Here is a 27,401-nt window from a genome sequence, read left to right on the forward strand (position 1 = left end):
AGTTCCCCCTCAACACAACCAACAGCATAATTTAGTGTAACTGGAGTGTAACTGGACAGAAAAACTACCTTAATTCTCACTTCATACATATAGCTGCAACTAACCGGGAAAATGCTCTAATTCTAATGCTCTAACTCGGAAGATGCTCACCTTTCATTTCTGCCTGTGGGATGATGGAAATACATACAGCAGGAGGGACAATTTGCAATCCTAAAACTACTCATTTTCCAAGCTTGGTTTTTCTCAGCCTAAACGGCAGTACCCTGCAAGAAATATTCAAGTCTAGCTTGCCCTTTCCTGCAGCCTGTTCTGGGGTGGGGGTGGGGACATCAGAAAGAGGAAGGGAGGGAGGGAGGCGATGAGTGCGGAATAAGGAAGGTGACCTTCACGGAAATACGCAAGAACCGTCGTCACAGAGGCTGAAATTGTCAGGCCTAAAAAAGTGACACAACGGTGATTCTTGTAAGTTGGGTTATTTGTGGTGTAACACCTAGAGATAAACGCTTGCCAGAAAACCTATCGCTCTAGTATCTGTATCTGCAATATATAGGTAGTCCTCGAGTTACGACCACAATGGAGCCCAAATTTTACATTGCTAAGTGAAGCATTCATTTTGGCCCATTTTACGACTTTTCTTGCCAGTTGTTAAGTGAATCATTGCATTGGTTAAGTCAGTCACACAGTCGTTAAGTGAATCTGGATTCCCCACTGATTTTGCTTGTCAGAAGTTCGCAAAAGCGGATCAGGTGACTTTGCAAAGGTCAGAACCACTTGCCAAGCATCCTGATTTTGATCATATGACCAGGGGGGATGCTGCGATGGTTGTAAGTGTGAAAAACGGTCATATGTCACAGTTTTCAGTGCCGGTGTAAAACTGTGAAGGGTCACTAAATGAACTGTTGTATGTCGAGGACTACCTGTATTCTGAGAACTATTAGGAACTATTATTTCTCTCACACATACTATCTGGGCTGAGTTGCCTCTTACTCCTCTGGAATCCTCCTTCCTGGGATACACCTCCTCCTCACAACATTTCATCACATCAACCTTGTTTTAAGTCGTGAGATGAGAGCTGGTACTGGGGGGGCGGGGGGACTCAGGCAGAGGCCTTCCTGATTCGCCGGGGAGCAAAAGGGGAAGGAGGGGCAGCCCAATTGGACTTGCAAGATTCTACCAGCCAATCTAAATGACGGACGTTTTAGCCTCCCAGTGAAATTGTTTCCTGCTCTGGTCTATGGGAGGCCCAACAGAAAAAAGTGTGTGTGACCCAGCTTTTGCTATGCCCCTCCCACCCTTCACTCTTCGCTTCTACCGCGTAGCCCAAACCGCGCTATGGGTTATCCTCAGCTTACAACCACAATTGAGACCAGAATTTCAACTGCTGAGCAAGTGAGTTGTGCCTAATTCTGTGATTGATTGATTGATATACATATATATGTTATGACTCCCCTTCAAAATTCAAACGAACAAAGCAGAAAACAGCCGTTTCAAACTTAAATCAAACAGAAAGTAGTCTTACAAGATAACGGCTGACAGAAATCTCAATCCACAGCATAAATCTTTACTCTGTCCGACAAACCAGTCCTGGCAATAAATCTCAAGTCTCAGAGCTTCTTGCTGTAACGTCCTCATTCAATAAGTCACTTTGTTCCTGGCAAATTTTACCAGTCCAGCTGTGTCCTTTTATACTCATTGAGGCAACGTGCTAATTTACTGACTCGCCCTCCTTCTTCGTTCCAGCTGAGTTTGCCTTCTCAAACGTCTTCTGTTCCTTACATTTAACCACAAATTTTCCAAGTTCTCATCTCCACTAGAAGACTCTCTCAAAACTTCCCTGTCAGCCATTCCCGGCTGTTGATCAGATAAGGAACCAGAGGAGGTCAAAGGTCCTGACAATTCTAATACATCAGGTCTGTCTTCCTTTGTCACGTCCATCTCCTCATCCTGGTTACTAGTCCAATCACTGAGCCATGCCGGCTCATAATTTTCTGCCATGTCCTCCTCACTTGAACTCATATCAGTCACAGGAGCTGAATCCAAGCCCGGAGCCACAACATACATACATACATACATACATACATATATATATTGGGGCGGGGGGCTGGGTTAAGCAAATCACAGCAGTTGTTAAGCGAATCACACTTTAACATTTTTTGTTTTCAAGCGAATCTGGCTTCCCACATTGAAAGCATTCCTAGGAAGCCAGCTGGAAAGGTTGCAAATGGCAATCTCATGAACCCAGATGCTTAAACATAGGCCGGTTGCCAAGTGCCCGAATTTTGTTCTGAATTTTGCCTCTGTGTGCGCGCGCATGTGTGTGTGTGTGTTGCAATGGCCTTAAGTGTGAGGGCCAATTATTAACCACTTTTTTCAGTGCCACTGTAACTTTCAACATTCACTAAATAAATGGCTGTAAGATGAGGATTACCTGTATCGAGAGGTTTTCTTTAGAGAAGGAAGTCTGCTTCCGATGTACACATCCAGCACTTTTTGTCACTGAATAACCTATTGCAGCACAGCAAGTTAGGACAGGCAATTTTCTTTCACTCAGACTTGAGCACTGCAGCAGGGCAAGGATCTCATTGCTCAATAGCAGGCAAAACAATGTCAGAAAAACAGCAACTTTACCACTCGCTTTGCAAATCAGTGTCTGTAGATGTAAGCTGATAATTTGCTGTAAAAGACATTCTCATTTAAATATCAGGATTGTTGCCTACAGGTCTTCTAAACCAGAGGTCCCCAACCTCTGGGCCGCAGCATACTAGTGGCTGTGGCCTATTTGGAATTGGGCTGCGCGTATGGCTGGCTGGAGCATGCATGCAGCTCAACTTACATGAGGGGTGGGCTGGTGGGCAATTGTGTGTGTGCGCTTGCTGGCCTGCTGTTTGTGCACAGCATAGTTCCCGTCTCCCCTGCAGCCAGGTCACCAAGTCGCAAAGTTTGGGTACTTGCTGGTCTAAACTAACCTTCTTCTTCATCATCATCATCCCAATTCTGCAAGACACATTTGACCTCACAAGGTTGCTGAGGCCCAAATGCATTAGCCCAGAGAGAATATTCACCAATATGGCATATTTTAGATGGAAAATGCAGCCCTTCCCCCAATAAAGGTCTCTTGATGTACAAAAAATGTCTTATTTTCTAAGCTAAAACGGATATGCTTGCCAGAGAGAGAATTATTCCTCTTACAATAGCAAAAGAGTTGTTCAACTACAGAAGCAGAATATTACTTATCTAATCTTAATTTCCATAAGCATCAGAGTTGATATAACTGGGAGTTTCTAGATGACTCAGACCTAGTGGAGAAGGGACATCATGTCTCTTAACCACAGAAAAGAAGCTTATTTTTTTTTGCCAGAATATCTAGTGGTTTATAGTGATATATCTCAACTGGGGAAAAATAAAATTATCAGTTCATGATTTTTATGGAGAAACATCTAACAGAATTGATGCATAGACCCTATGAGAACAAGCACTTAGCATCTAGCTAACTAACTAATGTCTAACATCTGAGATGCTTATATTTAGATTTGGAGAAGCTTGTATTCTCAGCCTTTCTCAAGAGATGCATTAGGGAAGGATTGACCTGGACATAAGTTTATCCTCTGATCAACGCACACAGAGACAAAACGTACACACAGAATGAAGATGCAACACAAAGGGGAGAGATTTCTCAGGAAAAGATGAGTAACCTAGTGCAAATCTGTAGTCAAGCGAAAAGGTATTTCCATATAAAAGTCTTTCCAGTTAACTTGTAGAGAAATGAGTTTATAAGCTGTTATTCTGAGAATCCATACATGGCACAACAGAAAAGAAAGCATTACTGAAAAGACACTTAAAAGACACAATTGGTAGGTGTAAAAAACCAAACTAGTGAATGTAAGAGTTTGCTCTCCATCTATGGGAAGAAAGAGGAGACAGCACCCAACATCATGCACAGATCTCTGTGCCATCTTGAAGAAGTGGCAGGTGTATCAGCCTTGCCTCTCTAGCAACTGAGCCTCCAGAGAACCAGGGAAAACAGAGGACATCCCACTGAGTAAATACTCATTATGAATAACATGTCTTATATTTAACTCTCCCACATGAACTGAAACTGAAATGGTTGACTGATACGAGGTGAAATGGTTACTGAACTGTTATTGTCCACAACTGAAAAAAAAAAAGGAAAATAATTTCGCTAACAGCTGAGCCTAAATTAAACAAGCAAAATGGCCTGTTTGCTCACCATTCGTTTAATGATAGTTCAAAGTTACAACCAGCCCTCATGCTTACAACCATCTTCATGTTCCTATGATCATATGATCAAAATTTGGGGACTTGGCAACTGGTATATATTTAAAATGGTTGCAGTGTCCTGGGGTCACGTGATTGCCATTTGTTACTTTCCCAACCAGCTTACAACAAGCAAACTCAAAGGAGGAAGCCAGATTTGCTTAACAACTGTGCAATTCAACTGTGTGATTCATGACTTGCTTCATGAACACAGCAAAAGGGGCTGTAGAATTGGGTGTGTCTCACTTAACAACCACTTCATTTAGGAATGGATGCTCCAGGTCCAATTGTGACCGTGAGCTGAAGACTACCGGCGTATTTATCAGAATAAACAAGCTTTTCAGATTCTGAAGTTATAGAGGAATGCCACTCTACTAAAATTTCATGAAAGATGCAAAATAAACCTTAATATGAGGAATAAACTTTGAAACGCTAAAGAGGAGTTTAAAAAGAAAGAGTACATTCAAATTAGATTCTGTCATCCTCGATTTAGAAACCATTCTTTTAGTGACTGTTCAAAGTTACAACAGCACTGAAAAAAAACAATAACTGTTTTGCACACTTATGACCATTGCCACACCCCCTTGTGGTCACATGATCAAAATCCAGAAAGCTGACAACTGACAGGTATTTATGACAGCTGCCATGTCTGGAGATCATGTGATCCCCTTTTACGACCTTCGGACAAGCAAAACCAATGGGGAAGCCAGATTCACTTAACAACCGTGTTACTAATTCAACAACTGCAGTGATTCACTTAACAACTGTGGCAAGGAAGGTTGTAAAATGGGGCAAAACTCACTTAACTACTGTCTTGCTTAGCAACTGCAATACGGGGGTCAATTGTAGTCGTAAATCAAGGACTGCCTGTAAAGCAAGGAAGAAAAGAGGAAATCCTTGCTTTCCTTACAATGGAAAGCTGTTGTCTAATCTTATCGAAGTGTGAGAAATGACCAGGGAAGCTAACACTGAATATCTACCAATGAAAAGGATATCTAAATCATGTTTGCTTCCAGGCATGTCCTTCTCCAGCCCAATTACCAAACATGAAATCATTTCAATGTAAAATAAAAAAAGGCTCTGGCAACTGTTTTATTGATGATTGCAAGGAGAACCAAGGATAGTTTGGCAAGATAGTGCCCAAATATTTTTCCTCGTCTCTTCCCAAAATCCCCTCTCCCCTCTTCCCTCCAATCATGTCTGATTCTCAGAGCTGCCTGGAAAGCCCCTGATGTTTTCTTGGCAAGGTTTTTCACAAGTGTTTTGCCATTGCCTCCTTCTTAGGGCTGAGAGAGTGACTGTCCCCTACTGTGGGACTAGAATTCACAACTCCTGGTTTCTAGCCTGATGCCTTCACCAGGAAAAATACCAAACCGGCTCTCAAAACGTAAACTCTGAAAACTATTTTTATATTAGCAAAGGACTATAACGTAACAACAGTGTGATGATCCGGGGCGTGACAGAAGAATAACCAAGTCACAAAAATAGAAGAAAGTCCCTTTAATGCCTCCAACTTGGCCCCAGTGTCCAATTATCCTCAGCAGGATATCAAACTCTTAAAGAAAACAGTTTATGGAGGGAGTAAATACAGTCCGCACCTAAAGTAAAGTTAATTCAAAATAAAAAACCCAACACAAACCACACTGAAGGAATTACTATGGCAGGCAAGGATGATTAATTGCAGACTTCTACCAGATAGCAGCAACCACAGTTGGGAGGAAGCCAAAACACAGATAAGCTCCAACAAGAATGCACGCTTTGCTTCCAGAACCTTTGCCATGCAGTTTGTCCTTTTAACCAGTCCTCCCTGCTGCAGCCCATGAAGGGGATCAGGGCCCCTTCCTCCCACGTAGACCATGCCACTCACTTTTCTCCCATATCCGCTCTTCCCTGCATGCACTAGGATGAAGAGGGGAGGGCCTGGATCTTCCCATGAATGCCCAGCTGGCTTGTGCCCTTCCCCAGTTTCCTCCACAACCACACTCTCACTCCGTCAGCTGTTCTATTTCTCCCTCAGAGTCAGACTCCAACATGGGGCATGATAAACAGTTTGGATTTCTGCAGTTTCCACTGTGAACTAATTGATGTGGAATGGAGGAAACAGGTCATATTTTATATCCACATTATAATTTTTTCCAATTGAAGTTTAATGATTAACTCTTTAATCCAGATGTTTTTAAACCTTGTGAAATGGACTATAAGGCTATCCCAATCAATATAACTGTTTAAAGAGTACTTGAGGTGACAAACTCTGCCTACCAGAAGTATTGGCTAAGCTGTTCGGTTTTAATATAATTGTGCAACTAGAAACAACAAATCCACCTGGCATGCTCACAACTCTCTCTCTCCTTCCCTCTCTCACCCAAACCATTTGTGCTGGCACGCAAGCCGCAGGCAAACTTACCTCACTGGGAGGATGAAAAAGACCTCAAACCAGCCGAAAAATCAGCTGTGAGGCACACTGCAGGTAAGGGAGTGGGGGTGGGCATGCGCAAGGGGGTGTGGGGAGGGAGGGCGCACATTGCATTCTGGGTGCTGGTGCACGCTCCCAATTTTGGGCACAGGAACCCAAAAGGGTTAGCCACCACTGCTGGAGGTTATATTTAGCTAATGTTGTTCTTTTTTATTATTTCCAATTTAATTTAATGTGCTTTAAGATGCCTAGCCACCTCTGAGATGGAGTGCCATATAAATTATTTAAATAAATGAATAAAACATATCCAGAGAAACTGCCCTGTTCTAAAGGAATTACAAAAACAAAGCTCACAACACAAAACTCAAAATATTTGTTGGAGCTTATTCTAAACTGTAATGAATGCAGAATTTAAACAGGACAATTCACGTGCCATAATAGGAATGGCACTAGTGCTTAAATGTACTGCAGATATTATCCCTCAGGAAAAATGGCACATTATTCCACTACTATTTGCTAAAACAAATACCGTAACTTAAAGTACATAATAACCAAGTTGGAAGGGACCTTGGAGGTCTTCTAGCCAAACCCCGTGCCCAAGCAGGAGCATTCACAACTTCTGGAGGGAAGCTGGTCCACTGATTAATTGTTCTCAGTGTCAGGAAATTTCTCCTGAGTTCTAGGTTGGATCTCTCTGATCAGCTTCCATCTGTTATTTCTGGTCTTCCTCTCAGGAACTTCTTTTTTAAAAAAAAGAAAACTCATTTTCTTTAAAAAAAGAAAAAGAGTTGAAAATACATAGTTTCATATTTGGTGGCCATGCTGCAGAGCTCAAAAATTCTGGAAGATGATTTATCATAATTTTCTTTACGTTGAATTTTCTTTCCAACCAGCTATTTCTCTATTAAATATTGCCAAACCTTATATTCCCATGAAGGATGCTAAGCTGGCTTTTTATGTGATAATATTGACCCAGATGCTGTATGCTCACATATACTGCCCTCTGCAGCAAAATGGCAAATTAAGTTCTAGGAATAGACACAATGTAAACAAAAGAATAGAATTTAATTTAATTTGGACATTATTCATGAATAATAATTCTGCCTATGGGCGCATACCACCTCAGGGTTTGGGTTTCTCTTAACATGAGACTTTAATGCCTACATTTTTCTAAATAAGGGTAGAATTTTTAGCTAAATTTTGATCTATGATTCATACCATGCACACTATGATGGTTATTTATTGTGTATTTACTCAATTTTAATATTGTTCTATAGTTTTAAATATAGATATTTTAATATCTAGCACTATTTTAATAATACTTTGAATTTTTATTCTCCAAATTCATCACTCTCCATTAAACTATTTAAAAGCATTGATCCTGCCTTCAGCTTGAATTTGGATAAATGCCTGCATAGTGGACTGATTTGCCATATCTTTATTTTTATTCACTCTTCTCCTGCTGGTAAACCTTTTTTAATTTTTGTGCTTGTTTTCCAGTATTCCTTGATTGTGCTCTTAAATATCTGCTGCAATAAAAAGTCTAATTTGTACACTCTGAATAGTTTGGATTTAAAATTATGATCTTTTTTATTTCTCATTTTAATAACCTAAGAGTTTTACATTAATTAAAAGTGCAATTGCAGGCCCACTATGGTTTTAAAGTAAACTTCAGGAAATATTTAAAAAGCATTTCTAGCCAAAGCAAATCAAAGTTTGGCTTCTTAGGGAACCCTCACAGAAATCTAGTCTAAAGAAGAGAAGGACCAAGGTTGACATGATAGCATTTTCCCAATATTTGAGGGGGTGTCACAGACAAAGGGGGGTTGACCTATTCTTCAAAGCTCCTGAGGGAAATAAGGGATGTAGAAATAAGGGATTAAGTTTATCAAAGAGCGATCCAACTTAGAATTAAGGAGAAATTTCCTGGCAGTTAGAACAATTGATCTGTGGAATGGCTTGCCTCAGGAAGTTGGAAGGATTCATCATTGGAGCTTTTAAAAAAGAGATGGGACAGCCATTTGTCCCGAATGCTATATTGTTTCCCGCCTGACCAGAACTCTCCCAACTCTGCTAGAAGGCTAGAATAGTCAGCACCACAAATACAGGAAAACGTGCAAATAAAGTCAAGAAACTTTTTTTCAGAAATGGGACCCTTTGATAAAAGAACAGGAAAAGGAAAAAGGAATGGCAAATGAGCCAACAAAAGGCCAAACAAAGCATTCCGCAATGCTGGCATTTACAGTCTCTCTAGTACTGTAGTGCTGACTTATCCATAAAGAAATCTGGATTTTTTTTAAAAAATCTTCCTTTAATGAGGCAATATAAACTTATCCCTTCCAGAAACTAAAATCTAGTATCCGTTTTACAAAATCCTGCAATTCAATTGCTAAAGATCTTTGTTCCCCCATTTGCAACCTATTGTAGGAGGAAAGTCTTTAATAGTAAAAAAAACCAAAGGAAGTCTGGGACAGCATCTTTTCTAATACATTTTATTCAATTATTAAAAAGCTAAACCTTTTGTAAGCCACAGCTCACCTTATCAAATGGCTACAGTATCTATGAGATATTCTATAATACACAAACACAAACACACTTACTGAATTTCTATGGATGCCCATCTCAAACAAGTGAGTCTACATAATCACAACCTGTACATACAATCCATTTATGCATCTCATGAGGTGAACTTCAGCTAAAAAAAAAAGCTTATACCGCTTAATAACATTTGCTGGTTGAAATAGGAGCTACCAGATTCCTTCTGATCATTTGTAACCCAGCAGATAATAACAAGCAACTGGCCCTGAAGTGAGTAGGAAGTTTATTTTCTTCAGTTCCTTTTTAGGACAAAAGATGAAAACAGCATTATATGTGGAGCCAAAGGTATATATTGTGGAAATTTAGTTAAAAATTGACTCATGGTAAGACTTAAACCAATTGTTTCCTCTGTTCAAAAGCAGGTATTGCATTGTAAACTGTATTCATAGAGTTTACATAACTCTTTTAACATGTTGTTTGACTTCCAAGTAAGTTTGCTCCAATATACATTTAATTTTACAGGACTTTAAACTACTGTACATCTACATCTATGTATTTCTTCTTAGAGGGTGGCAAAGGTCCTTGTATTGGGCCTTCTGGGTTACAAACCTGACCATGAGTATGCAGACAGCGTCTCTAGCAAGGAGCAGGTGTGCCTCCAAACAGTAAATTCAAAAGCAAGCCGTCACCAGCCAACTCAAGCAAATAAGCCAATGTATGCAAGAAGCAAAATAAACAAACCAATTAAGAAACAACAACATTCTATTCTCCAAACGTTTCATTTTTGACCCCAGGATAGAACATTTACATCATGACTAAACTCTTCTGATGTATCTTCTAAAAAGCTGTTTAGGGTCAGTATCTTTAATCAGCCTTCCTGAGACTCTTTTCATATACATCTTGAATATCACAATTAGTTTGAAAACAATAAAATCAACCCTTTCTAGGTGTATAGTTTTCCAACTTGTCTACAACCATGTCAACAACCATTTATGGATAGGATAGCGTTTATGGACAAGCTGGGATTTTTCTTTAAAGCAAAAGACCTGCCTGAGCAGACAGCTATAGGCAAACAAAAAGTTTGAAACCCACAGCTGATATTTCTTTTTGATTAAATCCTATATTTGCTAAATTCAATCTACCCATTTCTTTTCTGATGCTTCTCTACATGTGAACCAAAGGTAAAGCCAAGTATTCAGTGCCAATTTGCTTTCTCTGGGTAGAATACCTGTAACCATGACTGCTGCCAAGTTTTGATGGCATTATGTAATAAACTGCAAGCAAGCATCCTCTAAATTACAAACAGGTTCCTTCCCTTCTCATGAAAGCTAGCAACCTTTCTATTTCTGCGCTCACTCTAATTCTCAACCCCAACCTGCCCAGCCACAGCAAATATTTCCGAGAAAGGAACCTGCACTGCATACTATTGCGGTAGAGGGTTGGAACAGCCCTCTACTGGGTTCAGGGAAGACAACCTGAAATGCACAATGCTTGCGGCTAGAACCAACACTATGATGCTGCTTTCACAAAGCAAAAGCTTACCTGTGTGGGAGTTTGCGTTATTTCTTGCTACTGGCAAACGCTCACCTTTCAACACAAAAATATGCCAGCCAGTATACACCCTCAGTACACACATCTATCTTCTACTCTTTCTATGGGAAAGACCAAATTCAAGGACCATTTTGGCCCCAAAGACAGACAGAAAGACAGACAGACAGACAGACAGACAGACACACACACACACACACACACACACACAGGCACACATAAACGTGTGCTGCTCTCACACCATTTACAAGCTACACAGGTTACCTTTTGCCTGACAGTCTGCACAGTATTTGTTCTCTTCTTCCAGCAGCAGGTTGGTAAGGACAGCCTGGTACCTGTCCACATCCCTCACGGATTTCCCTGTCATTGCAGATCAAAGCTGCCTCAGTAGAAGTGCAAAGAAATAAAGCGGGGGAGGGGAGATTTAAAGGGAGGAAGACCCTTTCCTTCCTCAGTGCTTCAAGTGAGCCTCTCCGGCCATGCAACTCAGAGGGAAGAGAGAGCCAAGCACAGCCACCCAGGGCTTCCCTTCTACATAACCAGTGGCGGCTGAGTTGAGAAGATAACCTCCAGGCAGGACTTCCTCTTTCGGTTCTCAGCAGATACCCTGCTCCTCCTCCTCCTCCTCCTCTTCCTTCTTCAAGGTTGCCCCACAGCCTGGAAAGCAACCAGAGCGTTTCTCCATTGCCTTGATGTCAATGCCGGACACATGCTGGTTGGCACAAGGCAGGCTGGCGAAGGTTACACCTGCAAAGCCCCTGGCGGCCTCTTCCTGGATTCCCAGATGGCACCGGCTTAATCCAGGCACCCTGAGGGCAACTCCAAGAGGCCAAGAGCAGCCTTGGAGCTGGAGGACGGGGATGCCCGCTATGTGTGGAGGAGGGTGGGGGGGCGTCTGCCTGCTGGCTCAGGACCTCCCACCCCTTGGGGCTTCTTTTCCAGAAGGACCAGACCCCCACCCAGGCAGACCCAGGCAGCGGCCCCGTTGCTCCCTCCACCACCCAGGCCTGAGGAACCCCTAAATCACTGGGGACTTTCCAACCGGGCCGTGAGCCCCCTCCCCCTCAGAGAAGCCCTCTTCTGAGGGTCCCCCAAGTCTCAGCCTGGGACCCCGGCCTCTGGGAGAGACCTCACCCCAGCAGGACAAAAGGAGGACAGCGGTCCCTCACCCAGGCCGCCTTCGCCTCTATATACCCCACCTTTCCCCAAATACTGACCCCCCCCCACCCCAGGCACCGACACCCCCTCCCCCGCTCCCCTCAAACTGGCCGCTCCCAACCTCCTACAGCCCTTGAGACGACCCCCTCCCCAGCCCCGTTTGTTTCAGCCTTGGGGGGAGGGGATCTAAATGAAAGAGGAAGGGGCCTCAGAAAGGGAAAGCCCCCCCTCCCTTCCCCACTCCTGTGTGCGGGGGGGGGGAGGAAAGGAAGGAGAGGAAGGAGAGGAAGAAAGGAGGGAGGGGAAAGAGGAGGGAGGAGCGTGCGCGCCCGCCCGCCCGCCTAGCCGCCCGCGTCTCCAAGGCAGCGGCTGACGGGAGGCTCCTCCCCTTCTCGCCGCCTTGGCACCGCCCACCGGCAGCCGCACGCGCCATCTTTGCCCCCCCCACCCCCTCGGCTGCGGAACGCGGGGGCGGCAGCGGGGAGGGCATGTCTGCCCGTTGGAGGCCCGCCCTCCTTCCTTTAGGCGAGAGCGCGCGCGCGCGCCCGCCAGTCAGGGAGAGCGAAGAGCCAATCCGAAGACCAGGAGGAGAGAGCGAGGGGCGGGGCGAAAGAGCTCCCGAGGGAACCTGGCGTGAATGGAGGAAAGGATGAATGAATGAAAGAAGGCGCGAAGCGAGAAGAGCGGCGGGGGGGGAGCAGCGTAATAAGGAGAAGCCCGGGCTTCGGGCGCGGGGAGGAGGAGGAGGAGGAGGAGGCGGGGAAGGGAAAACGGCTTTCCCCGGATAAGTAATGCTTGAGAAATGGCTGGATCCGATTCCTGAGCCCCTGGCATCGCGTCCGCTGGACGGTGCCTCGCAGGGTGGATTGCAAGCCAGGAAGCAAATGACAATCTCTTTTCTTGGGAATATATTGGCCGCTGATGGGGGATCCTGCAGCTCTTTGGAGCAGCGCTTCTCAAACGTGGTAGCATTTAGGATCGGGGAGACGGGATAGGACTGTCAACAGTGGTGTCCCCCAAGGCAGTGTTCTAGGACCAACTCTCTTCATACTCTACATAAATGACCTCTGTGATCATATTAAGAGCAACTGCGTTCTTTTCGCTGATGATGTAAAGCTGTTCAACACCACAGACAACACTGCTACCCTTCAAAAAGACCTTGACTATGTATCAGAATGGCCAAACAAATGGCAACTTCAAATCTCAACAAATAAATGCTCTGTCCTACATATTGGCAAAAAAAAAAAAAAAACAACAGAAAATAAAATACAAGCTGAATAGTCAAGATCTTGTTGATGATCCAAGCTCTGTAAAGGGCCTTGAAATACTCACCTCTACTGATCTAAGTGCTAGAACCCACTGCAACTACATAGCCAAAAAGGCATTAAGAGTTGTTAACCTAATCCTATGTAGCTTTTTCTCTGGTAATATCACACTACTACCTAGAGCAGGCTTGTCCAACCTACGGCCCAAGGGCCGCATGCGGCCCAGGTCACCTTGTAATGCGGCCCAGTGCCCACCCCAACCTTCGTGCCAGAGCCAGCGAGGAGGAGGAGGAGAAGCAGGCACGAGGCAGGGCGAGGCGAGTGCCAGGCCAAGCAGCAACAGAAAAAGCAGGCGCCGTCAGAGCGCCACCTCCTGCTGTTGCCACCACCACCATCGCCGCCGCTTCTGCCCCCGCCGCTTCTGCCCCCGCTGCCACTTCTTCCCCTGCCGTCGCTGCCGCTTCTGCCCCCGCCACCGCTGCTGCCTCTGCCCCCGCTGCCACTGCCCCCGCCACTGCTTCTGCCCCCGCCGCTGCTGCTGCTTCTGCCTTCCAGTCCTGCCTCATCAGCCGGGCCATTTGCAGGAGGAGAGGTAGGCGCGAGGCGGGCGAGCTTTCTCCCCCCCTGCAAAATTTGGCCGGAAAATAAACCATGATAAAAAAAAACGTGATAAAAAAACTGTGATAAAAAATAAATAATTTTTAATTAATAATTAATAATAAAAACATCTCACTAACTTCATTTCCAAATAAATTTAATATGTTAACTATGTTTTCTATGGTTTTTTTGGATGATCAGGTATCGTTACTGTTATATTTATTTTATGTGCGGCCCAAACCAAATTTTCATCTTCTAATGTGGCCCAGGGAAGGTGAAAGGTTGGACACCCCTGACCTAGAGCATACAAAACATTTGCTAGACCAATACTCAAATACAGCTCATCAGTCTGGAACCCATATCAAGTATCCGATATTAGCACAATTGAGAAAGTCCAGAAATATTTCACAAGAAGAGTTCTCCACTCCTCTACTCATTGTAGAATACCTAATGCCACCAGACTCGAAATTCTAGACCTAGACAACCTGGAACTATGGCGCCTCTGGTTCGATCTAAGTATAGTATATAAAATCATACATTGCAATGTCTACCTGTCAATGAATACTTCAGCTTCAACCATAACAATACAAGAGCAAACAATAGATACAAACTCAAGGTTAATCACACCAAACTTGATTGCAGGAAATACGACTTCAGCAACAGAGTGGTCAATGTCTGGAATACTCTACCTAACTCTGTAGTTTCTTCCCCAAACCCCAAAAACTTTAACCTTAGACTGTCTATTATTGACCTCACCCCTTTCCTAAGAGGTCAGTAGGGGGCGTGCATAAGCGCACCAATGTGCCTACCGTCCCTGTCCTATTGTTTCGTTTATTTTTCTTATATGTACCCATTTCATGTATTCATAACTATGTATACACTTATACTTATTATCTTGTAAACAATTGACAAATCAAATAAATAAATAAATAAAATATTTGAAGGGCTTCTAACGAAGACCAAGGAGTGGGTCAAACTGCTTTTCCAAAGTACCGAAAAGCCAGGCGAGAAACAATGGATGGAAACTAACCAAGGACAGAAGCAGCCTAGAACTAAGGAGAAATTCCCTAATGGGGAGAGCCAATGGAACAACTTGCCTTCAGAAAAGTTGTGTGCATTCTGTTACTGGAGGTTTTTAAGAAGGCTGGACTGAACACGCCAGGGGGTTGGACTAGCAGACCTACAAGGTCCCTTCCAACTCTTATTATTTTACATTCTAAGATGGATGGCCTGATAATTCCCACAATCCCCCAGCCAACAGATCGCAACACCATAAACAAACAAAGCAAGAAAAACCTCGCAATCCCCAAGAATAAAATGCACCCTTTTTAAACAGAAGAATCTTAAAATGGCCCGGGAGCTACACTGGGTCACACTTACCTGATAAGAGAAACCTATGCTCCAAGATAAACCTGCATCTGCACCTCAAGATATTTATAAATGCGTACCTGCTCTATTGGGGTCCCATTAAATTGCCATTTATGTAAGCTATTGTTGTGTTGTGCAAACACTAGCACTTTCGTTTTGTGGCTACAAATTGCTCTTTTCAGCAAAAGGATGCCAATATCCTCAGTGCCCTCCTGGGAGTCAAACAAAATTACTACACGATTTGCTGTGCTGTGCCTCATTGCCTAACATGCAATGTTTGTGTGTGCGTTTTCTTCTCTCTCCTCCCTTGCAGAGGGGAGAGATTGCTTGGACAAGCTACCTCTTTCCTAAACTGCTTTGCCCCATTAGTTCATTAGCACTTTTGAAGGCTTGCCTTGCTGTTTGAAACTGGCATGATCCTAATCAATTTTACCCCAAAGTCTGTGGAGATTCTCAGTCCTCCAGGTCATGGTTGTCATAAAATGGGGCAAAACTCACATAACTGTCTTGCTTAGCAGTGGAAATTTGACGCTCAATTGTGATCGTAAGTCAAGGACTCCTTGTACTGTACACTCAGATGACGTCTGCATCCTCTTGCTCGCCGGCTGTTCTTGACTGCAGAGCAGATGTTTCTGTGTTTAGGGAGTAAAGATTCCTGCTGCTGACACCTAGCGGCACAAAAGAGAGTTGGCAGCCTTTGCAATCTGACCGAGATAGAGGATTAAGACTGTATAGGTCTGTGATAGCTGCTATGATATGTACAGAATAACCATTGAGTAACAAGGATATGCACATGGAAACCTTTATGAGAATAGTTATGAATACGATAATTATGAATAATTATCCAGCCACACACAGAAACCCTAAATTGACTTAAAGTTTACTTTAAGAAATAGCACAGCCCAATAAACAGTCCAGGTCATATACGTTTTACAGTCCAAAGAATATCCAATTAGAAAGTCTTCTTACCGGTTGCCTTTGTCATTTCCAGTAAACAAAAATGTCAAAGGATAAGCATAGCATAAATACAACAGAGTCTCAGAGTCAAACTGAAATAGCCACGGAATGTCAGAGATACAGAATATCAGAGAGAGCAAGCCATGATCGCTATCTAGCTCCCGCTTAGGACAATTCGCAATACAATCAACCAATTGGAACATAGTACAAATCAATACAGTGATCCTGTCTTAAAGCTACAAACATACATTGCTGGTTTATATATTGCCAACCCAACTAATTGGTGGACAGATTCCTAACAATAGCGAACCTATGGCACACATGCCAGAAGTGGGACACAGAGCCATTTCTCCCAGCACGCAAGCCATTGCCCATAACTGATCCACTGCGCATGCGTGCACGCTCCTTGCCAGCCAGGTGATTGTCCGGTATCTTCCACGCATGCGCAGGGGGAGACACATGTGCGGGAGATGTGTGTACATTGGCAGGGGGTGGGGCACACACGGGTTTGCGCATGCATGTGCCGAGACATGTGGTGCAGGGGGGTTCACGTGTGCGTGGGCAGGGGGCTGGGGGGCATCACATGTACATTGCACTATGGATGCATGCATGTGTGTGCACATGCACACACTTTCGGCATGCGACGACAAAAAGGTTAGCCATCACTGACATAGGCAGTCCTCATTTAGTAACTGCCTTGTTTAGTGACTTTGTTATAACAGTGATGAAAAGAAATAGCTCCCATTTCCAAATCCTCAGATTTAGGATCTTTGCAGGGTTGTAAAGCAAAGGAAAGTTGAAATAAGATCATAATCTCAGTTTCAGTTAGTGACCACTTTGCTTAACAACCGAGTTGCCCATCCCAATTGTCAGGGGTGGGATTCAAATTTTTTAACAACTAGTTCTATGGGTGTGGCTTAATTGGTGGGTGCGGCTTGGTGGTCATGTTATTGGCTGGACGTGGCCAACTCAATATCACATCGAGGCACGCATCTCCTCCCCAGCGTCTCATGACTGAGGGGATACTGCAACAGTCGTAAGTGTGAAAAAAGGTCATAAGTCACTTTTTTCAGTGCCATTGTAACTTTGAATGGTTACTCCACACAAGCAAAGTACCAGCAAAGGAGGGGAAAAAACTCTAGAGAAATTCCTGAGTCAGGAAGTCTAGTCCTCTCAAGAATGTAATAAGGGTTAATGGAAAGGCAGTTTCTGTAAGCAACACCAGAATGTTTCCTTCTTGCCTTCCTTACAGGATTAGGCCAGTAATTTCTTCTAACAACTGATTCTCCGAACTGCTTAGAATGTTAACAACCGGTTCTAGCAAATAGGTGCAAACTGGTAGAATCCCACCCCTGCCAATTGTTGCTAAATGAGGACTACCTGTAAACCCACAAATCTCAAGTTTTGCGTGGCGCTAACTATGCATTGTGGGGCTAAGCATTTAATGTCTGCTTAAGTTGGCTTATGGGATATTCAGATTTGAAATAGGTGTTGTGCATAACTCCCCCTGTGCAATGCGTTTTGCTCTGAAGTTTGTCAAGATAATGCTTATTAATCTCATTGGGAGTTCAAGATGATGCAGTTTAAAATTTGCTGCCATTATTAGCTTATTTGCCAAGAAGGTGACGAGAGATTAATAATTAGATGTCTAATATTATGTGGTGCTTCAGATAATTTTTTCAGTCAAATGAAAAAACTTATAGAGATGACCTACAGATCATGTGAGTCAGTTTGTGGTTTGTTGAATAAACCATAATAGCCAAATAAAGAAATAATGGCTAGTCATAAATTTTGTTTAACAAATAACACTGGGTGTACACATAAAGCTAATGTGTAAAGCATTTGCTGTGCTTGCTTAATGCACTTAGCTTGCTCAGTTATAAACCTAAGTAGTTGCCTTCACACAATGCGCTATTGCACTCATTTCGCTTTTCAATTGGTTTATGTTTTGTGTCTTCTAGTATCTTGTGTGAATCCAAGCTGTTTTAGTGTCAATGTCTTATGCGACTCACAATTTGCATTCTGCCAGCTGTCTCCTCTTGCAGAAAGAGACAGATCCATCACATCTGGAAAAAAATGTTTTGATCTCAAAGGGAACATATGTGTGTGCAATCCAATATTGTGTGGTTAACCAAATGATGTAAGTTTGCACAATGCAAACATTGCATGCATGATGACGGTTGATAAAATGATGTAATGCATATCACACATGTGTCCTTATCTTAAAGAACTAATTTACACTATTTAACTAGATTTTCCAACCTTAAAATATCTGTTTGGTTTTAGAAAACCTGCTCTTTCTCAGCCTCCATTTCACTTGCTAACAACGTCCCTAATAGGGATGCTGGGATAGTTATAATGTTACTTTAAAGATCAAGTTTGGTCTAGTGGAGACCCCGAGTTCTAGTCTTTGCCTTATACAGAAAGCCAGCTGGATGACCTTGGGTATTCTCCCAGCCCTGGGGAAGCAGGCAAGGGGAAACCACTTCTTTAAAAAATCTTGCCAAGAAAAGTGCAGGTCGAGGCCAGGCAGTTGCCAGAAGTAAATACTGACTTGAAGGCAGAAAAAGAAAGAATGTAGAAGTCATGTTAAATAGTACAGGAATTATTAACTTTTTTAAAAAATAGCCTAATTTTCCAACTTCAAATATCTCCAGTGCCAATCATGGTGACCAATTTGCCATAACTCTGGAATTTGCTAGCTGGCTGCTTCACACTTTTCCACCTAGTTCTCCCTCCCTTCTTTATTTCTAAATATTTGCCTGCTTCAACTCCTGCCTGCAGTCTATGAGAAGAGCTGGGTGATAAAATAGCCTCAGTCAGTAGTAAGGAAGGGCGTTTCGGCTCCAACCTTTTCCTCCCCTTTTTGCCAAATGCTAAATATTAATGTTCCCACCTCTCTTCTTGACTTTCTCAGCTCCTCTTAGCTCTTTTCATTCAAAGGCTGGCTGTGTCCAAGCTTGAAGCGTCTTGATATGGCTAGATTTCTGAATCTCTGCTTCCTTCTCCAAAGCTTTGTCTTCTCCTTAAGCCAGTTGGTAAGTTCCTTTTTTTTTTTTTCCATATTATTTCTGGAAATGTATTGGAGAGATACAAAAGGTGTTGCTGATGAAGAGCATGTTTGGGAAACAAGAGTCACCGTTGAGGATCCAATGTTGGCAAAAGAATGGGTCACTGCAAATGTATACATGTCAACTTCCTTTTCTGCCTGCCTGCTTAGAACCAGTATTGTGTAATTGGAAAGCCCTTGGGATTTTGGGACTTTGATTGGTTGTTTTTGGTTTGTGTTGGTGTGTATTTCAGGGTCAGAGAAGAAAATTGTTCTGTTTTACTTTGTATTCCTGCTGTAGATCTAGATCTGGTAGTTAGTTTATTCTGACAATGGGGTTGGTTTCTCTAGGTTTCCTCTTTATACGTGTTTAGGTTGGTTTCTTTAGGCTGCAGTCTTTAGGAAAGCTTGGTTGGGAATAAATACGTTGAACTCTACCAAGTTTGCTCCTAAGCGGGTGTGCAAAATCACACTGCTATGGTGAGACTTTCACTCAATTTGGTGATAAACTATTTCTTGTTTATGGATAAGAAGCCCCACCCCAAATGAAGCATTGTTTGAGTTCTAAAATATCTTGCATAATCCTGAGCAGAATCTAGGTAGGAAAGACAGGTGTCCTTCCAAAATTTCCTGTGCATAATCTTCTGTTATTCACCAGGAACAGGAAGGCTCTGTCCAGTGAAATAACTGGGTTCTAACTGTAGTTTAGAAGCAGGTTGGCTGTTGTCTCGATAGCAGCCAAGAGGTTGAACAGAGTCAAACTAAGATTGCATTTCATTTGAGTTCAAAAGCAACCTTCTCCATGAGCAGCAAGGGTTATAAAAGTTATTGCTTTTAAGAAGGAGAAAGTTGGTTTCAGGATATCTGTGTCCATATATATGATGCCTTCAGTCCCTTCTAGAGTTGTGGGCTGCTTTCTAAAAAGAATAAAGTGCTGTTTGGTAGCCTGAGAAGGACAAAGAGCACCATTCACTCATCAAATACCTGCTGGAAACCTTTACTGCAAAGGTGGTATTTTAAGATCAATAGTGCTCACACACATTTTTTCTTCTTTGAACTTGCAAACATTTCAGATGCAAAATATCACCCTTAAATATATTTATCCATTTGAAACATTTATGTAGCTGCCCATCTTACAATCAATCCTGGTCAGTTCCCAATCAAAATTAAGCAAAAGTGGAAACATGAAGACTGTGGCCTCAACTTTTTGATGCAACTAGGAATTAGGTGTCCCTTTGATTATGTCCCTTGCCACATTGTGTCCCTTGGAAACAAATGTTCTGCTATGCATGGCATTAATTAAGAGGTTAACCTAAGAGTGAACCATTCTAGCTGAAGTGAAATTTGGGAAAGAACCGTATTCTTATATTTTATGACATCTTGAACTTTGTTTAAGCAATTTTGCTGCCCGCCCCCATCCATATATAATTATGCTTATCTTGGAAGGCTGGAAGTCAATTGCTTTAAATTCTTCGATTTTTCAGATTTAATTTAACTTAAATTCAATTGAGGGCATTGGCAGTGCAGCCATATAGAAGTCCACAGTAGTTCCCTGTTTGCCGCTCGTTTCTGACTTAGTAGCACATCTGTAGATCACATACACAAAGTATCTTTTCAAATTGGGAGTCAAGGAGAGACAAGAGTACCTTGTTTTGAAATGTCCAAACACACACACACACACACACACACACTGAGACTCTCCCTTCCCTTATTCTGCAAACAAGTTAAAGGCGAAAGACATAAACCTTCCAAACAGGCTTTTAGTTAGAATTGGTTTGTTGTTGTTGTTATTTGTGTGGAAATAGATTTTGTCCACATATCTACAGACACTCTACAAGAGTTAAATCTGTTCAACGATGGAGCAGACTAAGGGTGGAAGTCTACCTATTAGAGATATTTCAGGAGAGGCTGGAGGTCCTTTGCCAGAGATTGTAAGATTTCAAGTGTTGAACAGAGAAGAATCCACCACAACCTTAAAATCTCTTTCTTAATCTCTGTGGAAGTAGATCCCACTGAATCTAACAAGAGTAAATGTGATATGTTCAGAATGCAATAAGAATGCTTTGAATCTTTTTTCACCTTTCCAGTGCTATTTATGTGGCACTATTGATTTCTGTCTGCTCTTCAGAGTAGCAGGAAGCAGACAGAGGAAAGATTTCAGGAATGCTACTTTTCTGTTATGGGACCCAACTGCAAAACCTTGAAAGCCTATTATAGTATCCGTCTACCTGCTCTTATACTGAACAGAATCAAAGTGGAGTTATTTTGAGTTTTTTTTTCTCATGTCTTCTCCTTTCCCAAGACTGAATTTTCATTTAGTTTTTTTATAAATTTCCTGCATGCCTTCACTGGTGTTATCTCTCTACACTCTCCCACCCCTAATGAGTCTTTTTAAAAAAGAAACACGAAGCTGTTCTTGCCTTTGAACTAGAAAACGTTAAGTGGAAATTTACCTGAGTTGATCCATAAAGAGGCCAGTTGGGTGCCCACAACAAAGGGTTAAAATTTAACAGTTATATTAAAGGACTCAACATTTCTTTATATCTTTATAAAAGTCCTGCTAACAGAAATCTGGTCCTCTTTTATGTTGCAGTATTTGGAGCAGCATTTTCTCAATTGGGCGTCATTCTTCACACGATGTATTGGGATTCAACACTCAGAACTGCAAAATTAAGAAATAACTATCTAAATGTAAAGAAGAAATATCTAATCGATTTGCAAAGACTTAAAAGCTAACTAGTTCCATACTTTAAAGACTATCTATTTTACAAGCTGCTTTACAGCTTAAAAAAGGATAGGCTCCATGTTCACTTTAATTCTTTAATGGAGTATAATATATATAATTATTCATAAGTACTAATCCTATTTTAGAAAGCTATAACTTCTGTGACATGCTTAAATTCCTGGTTTGCTCTTCTATGCTGCATTCATTTATTATGTTCTTCGTGTTCTCTTTGGACCTTGTTATAATAATACAAAATGACAGATCTGCATGAGAAATAGGTAACTCAAGCAAAAAAGTCAAGCTGCATGCTACTGGGGGAAGCCACTTGTTTTTGCAACTATAATTCAGAGAAAATATATGCTCATTTCTCAATGGGTCTTTCAAGAAATGAACTATTGCTAAGGTAATGTTAGTCCCAAGGGCAGTACATCAGGGCCCAATAAAGAAAAAAATATATATGAATTTTTCCTCCTCTGAGTGAGATATTATAATTCCAACCTCTGGGGCTAAAGGGGAGTTGCAACGCAAAGTAACAGTTGAAATATTACCGTCATCTTCTCTTTTCTCTTTTGCTGTTGGAAAGATTGAGTGTTTCAAAATCAAAATGAGTTTTAACTTTTCAGTCAATTGGATAAAATTGCACTGCAACGTTTTTTGGATTTGGACTGAATGCTGGTCGGGCTTTTCCAGTGGGTGGGCCTGGGGAGTGTCCCAAAAGACTGGCTGGGCCCCCACAGTCGTCATTGTCCCTTCCTGGCGCCTCCCGCTGATTTTCAATGTTAAGCCTGTTCTCAGCCACGGAGGGTCTTGTGAGTTGGTGAAGAGCCTCTCCTGTTTTCAAACTGCTGCAACACGATTCTCCAACATGGATAGTTCTCCCAAAGGTGCTGTTTTCCCACCCAATTCGCAGGATGCTTCAGTTTGGATTGATTGAGGACCAGGCTCCGAAGAGCTTCAGGCCTCCGGTGCCTCATCCAATGTTAGGGTGATGCTGAGGTCCGAATTCAGAATATATTTGGCCTAACAGATGGTGGTGTGCACCCTCAGGTCTGCTCTGGTTTGCAGTTTGCCCTTCGAGTCCTGATCCTGATAGATTCCATCCCCTTCCAAGTAAAAAGGTCCCAGTGACCATAATCCAAAGATCCTTTCCACCACCCATTGTCCCTTTTTTCCTCCCTCTTGCCTTGCAATTGTGGAAGAAATGTCACCGGTTCAGCTCTTCTGTTTCCCTGGGCTTCTTTTCCTCCACTAAATAACTCACTTTCCTTTCTTTCCTTAGCAAGGTCCGCCAGGAGAACCTGGGCCACGGGGCCCCCCAGGTCCGCCCGGTGTGCCAGGAGCAGACGGCATTGATGTGAGTCCACCGCTGAGCTCAGGAGCCAAAGCAGGCAGGGAGAGCAACGCTGAGCACAAAGACGTGCATTGTACCTAGAAGGAAATGTGATGCTGTGTCCCCCCAAGGTGGCCCAAGGTTGCAGGGAGGCTGGACTGGTGGGGGGGGGGGAGGGAGGGAGGAGGGGGAACTGCTGTTGGCTCCCCCGCTCCCCAAACAGACTTCAACTGTAAATGGCTCCCAGGGCAGCATTCCCTCCCCCGTGTGGGGTTTTTGCAGGGAATTTTGCAGGGAATGTGAGAGGGGCAGAAGGGGAAGTTTGCAGTTGGTCCTCGGCAGCCCTAATTCATTCACCAGTTTTTAAGCAGAAGTCAATCGCTTACAAGATACAGGTATAAGAATAAACATAGTTTTGAATACATGAGATAGATACTTATAAGAAAAACAAAAAGAAACAATAGGACAGGGACAGATTGGTGCAATTATTATTATTGTTATTATTGTTGTTGTTAATGTTATTGTTGTTATTGTTGTTGTTGTTGTACACAAAAATGACAGTATACACAGCAGACGAGATAACCATCCTGGGTTTCGTATCACAAATCACTAGTCAAACACTTCCCAAGCATTTACGACTGAGTGATGTATCAGCGGATTATGCGAGCAGATCCCAGTAAGGTGGCCTTCTGCAGCTGACCAATGGTGATCTTGTCAGCGCCAATTGTTTTTAAGTGCTTGCCAAAATTTTTATGCACAGCACCCAGTGTGCCAAGTACCACTGGAACCACCTGCACTGGTTTATGCCAGAGTCTCTGCAGTTCAATTATTATTATTATTATTATTATTATTATTATTATTATTATTATTATTATTATTATTATTATTTTATTTATTTTCCCACAAGTGAAGAAAGGATTCTGTGACTGTGGAAAATGTTCTTGCTGGTTGCTTTTGGAAGATGGGCTGGAGGTGGGGGAGAGGGAGAAATGGGTGGGTGGGGGATAAAATTGAACCAGTTTGATAACTTGGAGATGAAATTTGCAACCTGCAGCCGCCCATCTTAAAGAGGGCCGGAGTCTAATTTAATCCTTCTCTCTTTTCTTTCTTGGCAATGGAACATTATTCATAGAGGTTTTTTTATGTGTGTGTGAGTATGTGTGTGTGTGTGTGTCTCTGTGTGTGTATAGGTAGTCCTCAACTTACAACTGTTCATTTAGTGGCCATTGGAAGCTACTACAGCACTGAAAAAAAAACAGCTTTTATGATAATTTCCCACACTTATGACCACTACAGCATCCCCATGGTCGTGTGATCAAAATTCAAGCACTTGGGAACTGACTCCCATTTATGACCATTGCAGTGTCCAGGGGTTACATGATTCCTTTTTGTGACCTTCTGACAAGCAAAGTCAATGAGGAAGCCAGATTCACATAACGGCGTTACTAACTTCAACAACTGCAGTGATTCATTTAACCACTGTGGCAGGAAAGGTCGCAAAATGCCCCAAAACTCATTTAGCAGTTGTCTCACTTAGCAACAAAATTTTTCGGTTCAAGTGCAGTCGTAAGTCACCTTAGACTGTCTACTATTGACCTCACCCCTTTCCTAAGAGGTCTGTAGGGGGCGTGCATAGCGCACCAATGTGCCTACTGTCCCTGTCGTATAGTTACTTTTATTTTTTATTTTTCTTATATGTATCCATATGTTTTTCCTTATACCTATTATCTTGTAAACAATTGACAAAAATCAATCAATCAATCAATCAATCAATCAATCAGCGTGCACAGGGAGAAGTGGGTTTCTCATAGTTTTGTTGTACTCCTTCACTGAGGCTTCCTGCCTTCGTAGAGCTGGTGGTGCAATGTGGCTCAGGACGGGGAGCCAGCAAGTAGGAGTAGATTTTATGCAACCGCTTATGATCCTCATTGGGAGATGTATAAATTTGATAAATAAACAAAACATTGCTGCTCTACCAGTTGCTTTGCATTTGCCTTGAAAGGACGATTTCCTAAAAGGGGGCTGGGAACTTCTTATCAAATCGATCCATAATGACTATTCCTTTTTTCTCTCCGTAGGGCGATAAAGGTCCCCCCGGTGCGGCAGGCGTTCCTGTAAGTATGCTGACTTTGCAAGTCACAACCTGCAGGTTTCTCATGCCTACGTTAATATACAAGGCCCAGGATCTGGGGCAGGACACCAGAGGGAGGCTATAGGTCCTTGCTAGGTGTTGCAAAAAATAGCATATTTTGAAGGACACTATTTGTGGACAACTACTATGTAAGTAGTCCCAGAGGGAGGCTATAGGTCTTTGCTAGGTGTTGCAAAAAATAGCATATTTTGAAGGACACTCTTTGTGGACAACTACTATGTAAGTAGTCCCAGAGGGAGGCTATAGGTCTTTGCTAGGTGTTGCAAAAAATAGCATATTTTGAAGGACACTCTTTGTGGACAATTACTATGTAAGTAGTCCTTGACTTACAACCAGTTGCTTAGCAACCATTCAAAGTTATGATTCACCTACCTTGAGCTACTTACAACCAAATTCAGATGATCAGGTTGCTTCTATGGTCACGTGACCAAACTTCAGTTGAGTTTAGGGGCATTTCCAGGATCCGGAAGTCATGTGACCATGTTTTACTTCTGGGATTTGCAAAACCGCCCCCATAATAAAAAAAACCATGGGTTTGTTTTACCATAGTATTTGTTTTACAATCACTGTGGTCACGTTACAGCTGCTGCAAAAAGGGTTGTAAAATCGGGGCAATCATATGACTGATTCATTTTACGTCCGTCCCAACTTACCACCCCAATGAACAGGCTCCATTACAGTCATACTTCAAGGACTACCTGACCTATACAAGTAGCCCTTGGCTTGCAACCATTCATTTAGTGACCGTTCATAGTTAAAATGGCATTGAAAAAAAACGACATGACCAGTTTTCATACTTATAACTGTTGCAGCATCCCTATGGTCACATGATCAAAATTCAAGTGCTTGGCAACTGGCATGTACTTATGACAGTTGCAGTGACCTGGGATCACGTGATCAACATTTGTAACCTTCCCAGCTAGCTTCCAACAAGCCAAGTCAATGGGGAAAACCAGCTTTGCTTAATAACTGCATGATTCACTTAGTGACTGTTGATTTGCTTAACATCTGTGGCAAAAGAAGTCATTAAATGGGGCACAACTCAACTTTCTTGCCTAGCAGTGGAAATTTTGGGATCAGTTGTGGTCATACGTCAAGGACTAGTGAGGAATGTGGAAATTTTGAGCTTTGGACAATCTAACTTGCCCTTCCCAGAGGGGCATTCTCCAGATTAATTTGGACTACTAATTCCATCATTCTCACCCAGCATGGCTAAATTCAGGATTGCATGTCCCAACATACCTGGAGGGCATTAAGTTGAACAACAACAGCTTGAATCTTTCCAGAGATTTTCCAGGCATGAGGCACCTTCTTCTTCTTGAATATCGAGGACGCTTTTAATGTCCCCATCATTTCTTTGCAACAGGGGATCAAAGGAGATCCAGGCCTGCCAGGACCAGATGGAGCTCCAGGAAAACCCGGAATAGATGTGAGTAGTTGCTCAGCCCAAAATCTGAACTGCAGTTCAGCATATCCACAGGACTTTGGGTCCTTCTTTAGAAGATTATGTGGCTTCATATAAGTATGCAAAGGGATACAAGCCCGTGTTTCCTTTAGATTGTGTTCCATTCCCTCTCAAACCTTAATCTGACTTTAGCAGATTCCTTGATTATTCCTGGCTTATCTTCTAGGGCTTTAGCCAAGCTTCTGCTTCTCTCTACAAATGCTGGTTTGATACCCTCAAACCGATCCCTCTAGTTTTCCTTATCCTTTTTCTTATTTCTTCTTCTTCTTCGCAGGGCCTTACGGGAGCTAAAGGAGAGCCAGGCCGTGTTGGAAGACCAGGTCCCAAAGTGAGTAACTGGTTTTTTTTCTGCCTGGGGGAGAGATTTTGATGCATGTAATGTGTTGAAGGCACCAAAGCATTCTTCCTCAGCTTGCTACTTCTCATGTGCTGGGACTGCAACTCCAGATACCCCCACCAGCTGTGATCTCACATTGGAGGGAGGAGGCACTGTTTGGAGAAATGTATCCCAGGATCCATGACTGACTTCAGGTTTTGATCCTGCTTTCTAACTCCACGACT

At 42.7% G+C, this 27,401-nt stretch overlaps 2 protein-coding genes across 5 annotated transcripts in view; one reads left to right on the plus strand and one right to left on the minus strand.

Moving 5' to 3' along the window:
- Nucleotides 1-12,291, minus strand: part of SMAP2 (small ArfGAP2) — a 38,889-nt gene extending 26,598 nt beyond the window's left edge. For 3 of the 4 annotated variants that reach the window (XM_087939566.1, XM_026702691.2, XM_087939565.1), the window contains exon 1: nucleotides 11,039-11,278. In XM_087939566.1, coding sequence (XP_087795692.1) covers nucleotides 11,039-11,141 — 103 coding nt within the window. In that variant the 5' untranslated portion in view covers nucleotides 11,142-11,278. Of the gene's footprint in view, nucleotides 1-11,038; nucleotides 11,279-11,341 lie in introns of those variants that run through there. The other variant, XM_087939567.1, reaches the window with a different exon arrangement.
- A 6,749-nt stretch (nucleotides 12,292-19,040) lies between these two features.
- COL9A2 (collagen type IX alpha 2 chain) overlaps nucleotides 19,041-27,401 on the plus strand; it is a 53,038-nt gene continuing 44,677 nt past the window's right edge. The window contains exons 1-5 of the mRNA XM_087939568.1: nucleotides 19,041-19,157; nucleotides 23,173-23,247; nucleotides 25,302-25,337; nucleotides 26,742-26,804; nucleotides 27,115-27,168. Of these exons, the coding sequence (XP_087795694.1) occupies nucleotides 19,095-19,157; nucleotides 23,173-23,247; nucleotides 25,302-25,337; nucleotides 26,742-26,804; nucleotides 27,115-27,168 (291 nt within the window). The 5' untranslated portion in view covers nucleotides 19,041-19,094. The remainder of the gene's footprint in view (nucleotides 19,158-23,172; nucleotides 23,248-25,301; nucleotides 25,338-26,741; nucleotides 26,805-27,114; nucleotides 27,169-27,401) is intronic.

Source organism: Pseudonaja textilis, chromosome 10 (assembly GCF_049901715.1).
Source record: "Pseudonaja textilis isolate UNSWEBS1 chromosome 10, rPseTex1.2, whole genome shotgun sequence".
Lineage (NCBI taxonomy): Eukaryota > Metazoa > Chordata > Lepidosauria > Squamata > Elapidae > Pseudonaja > Pseudonaja textilis.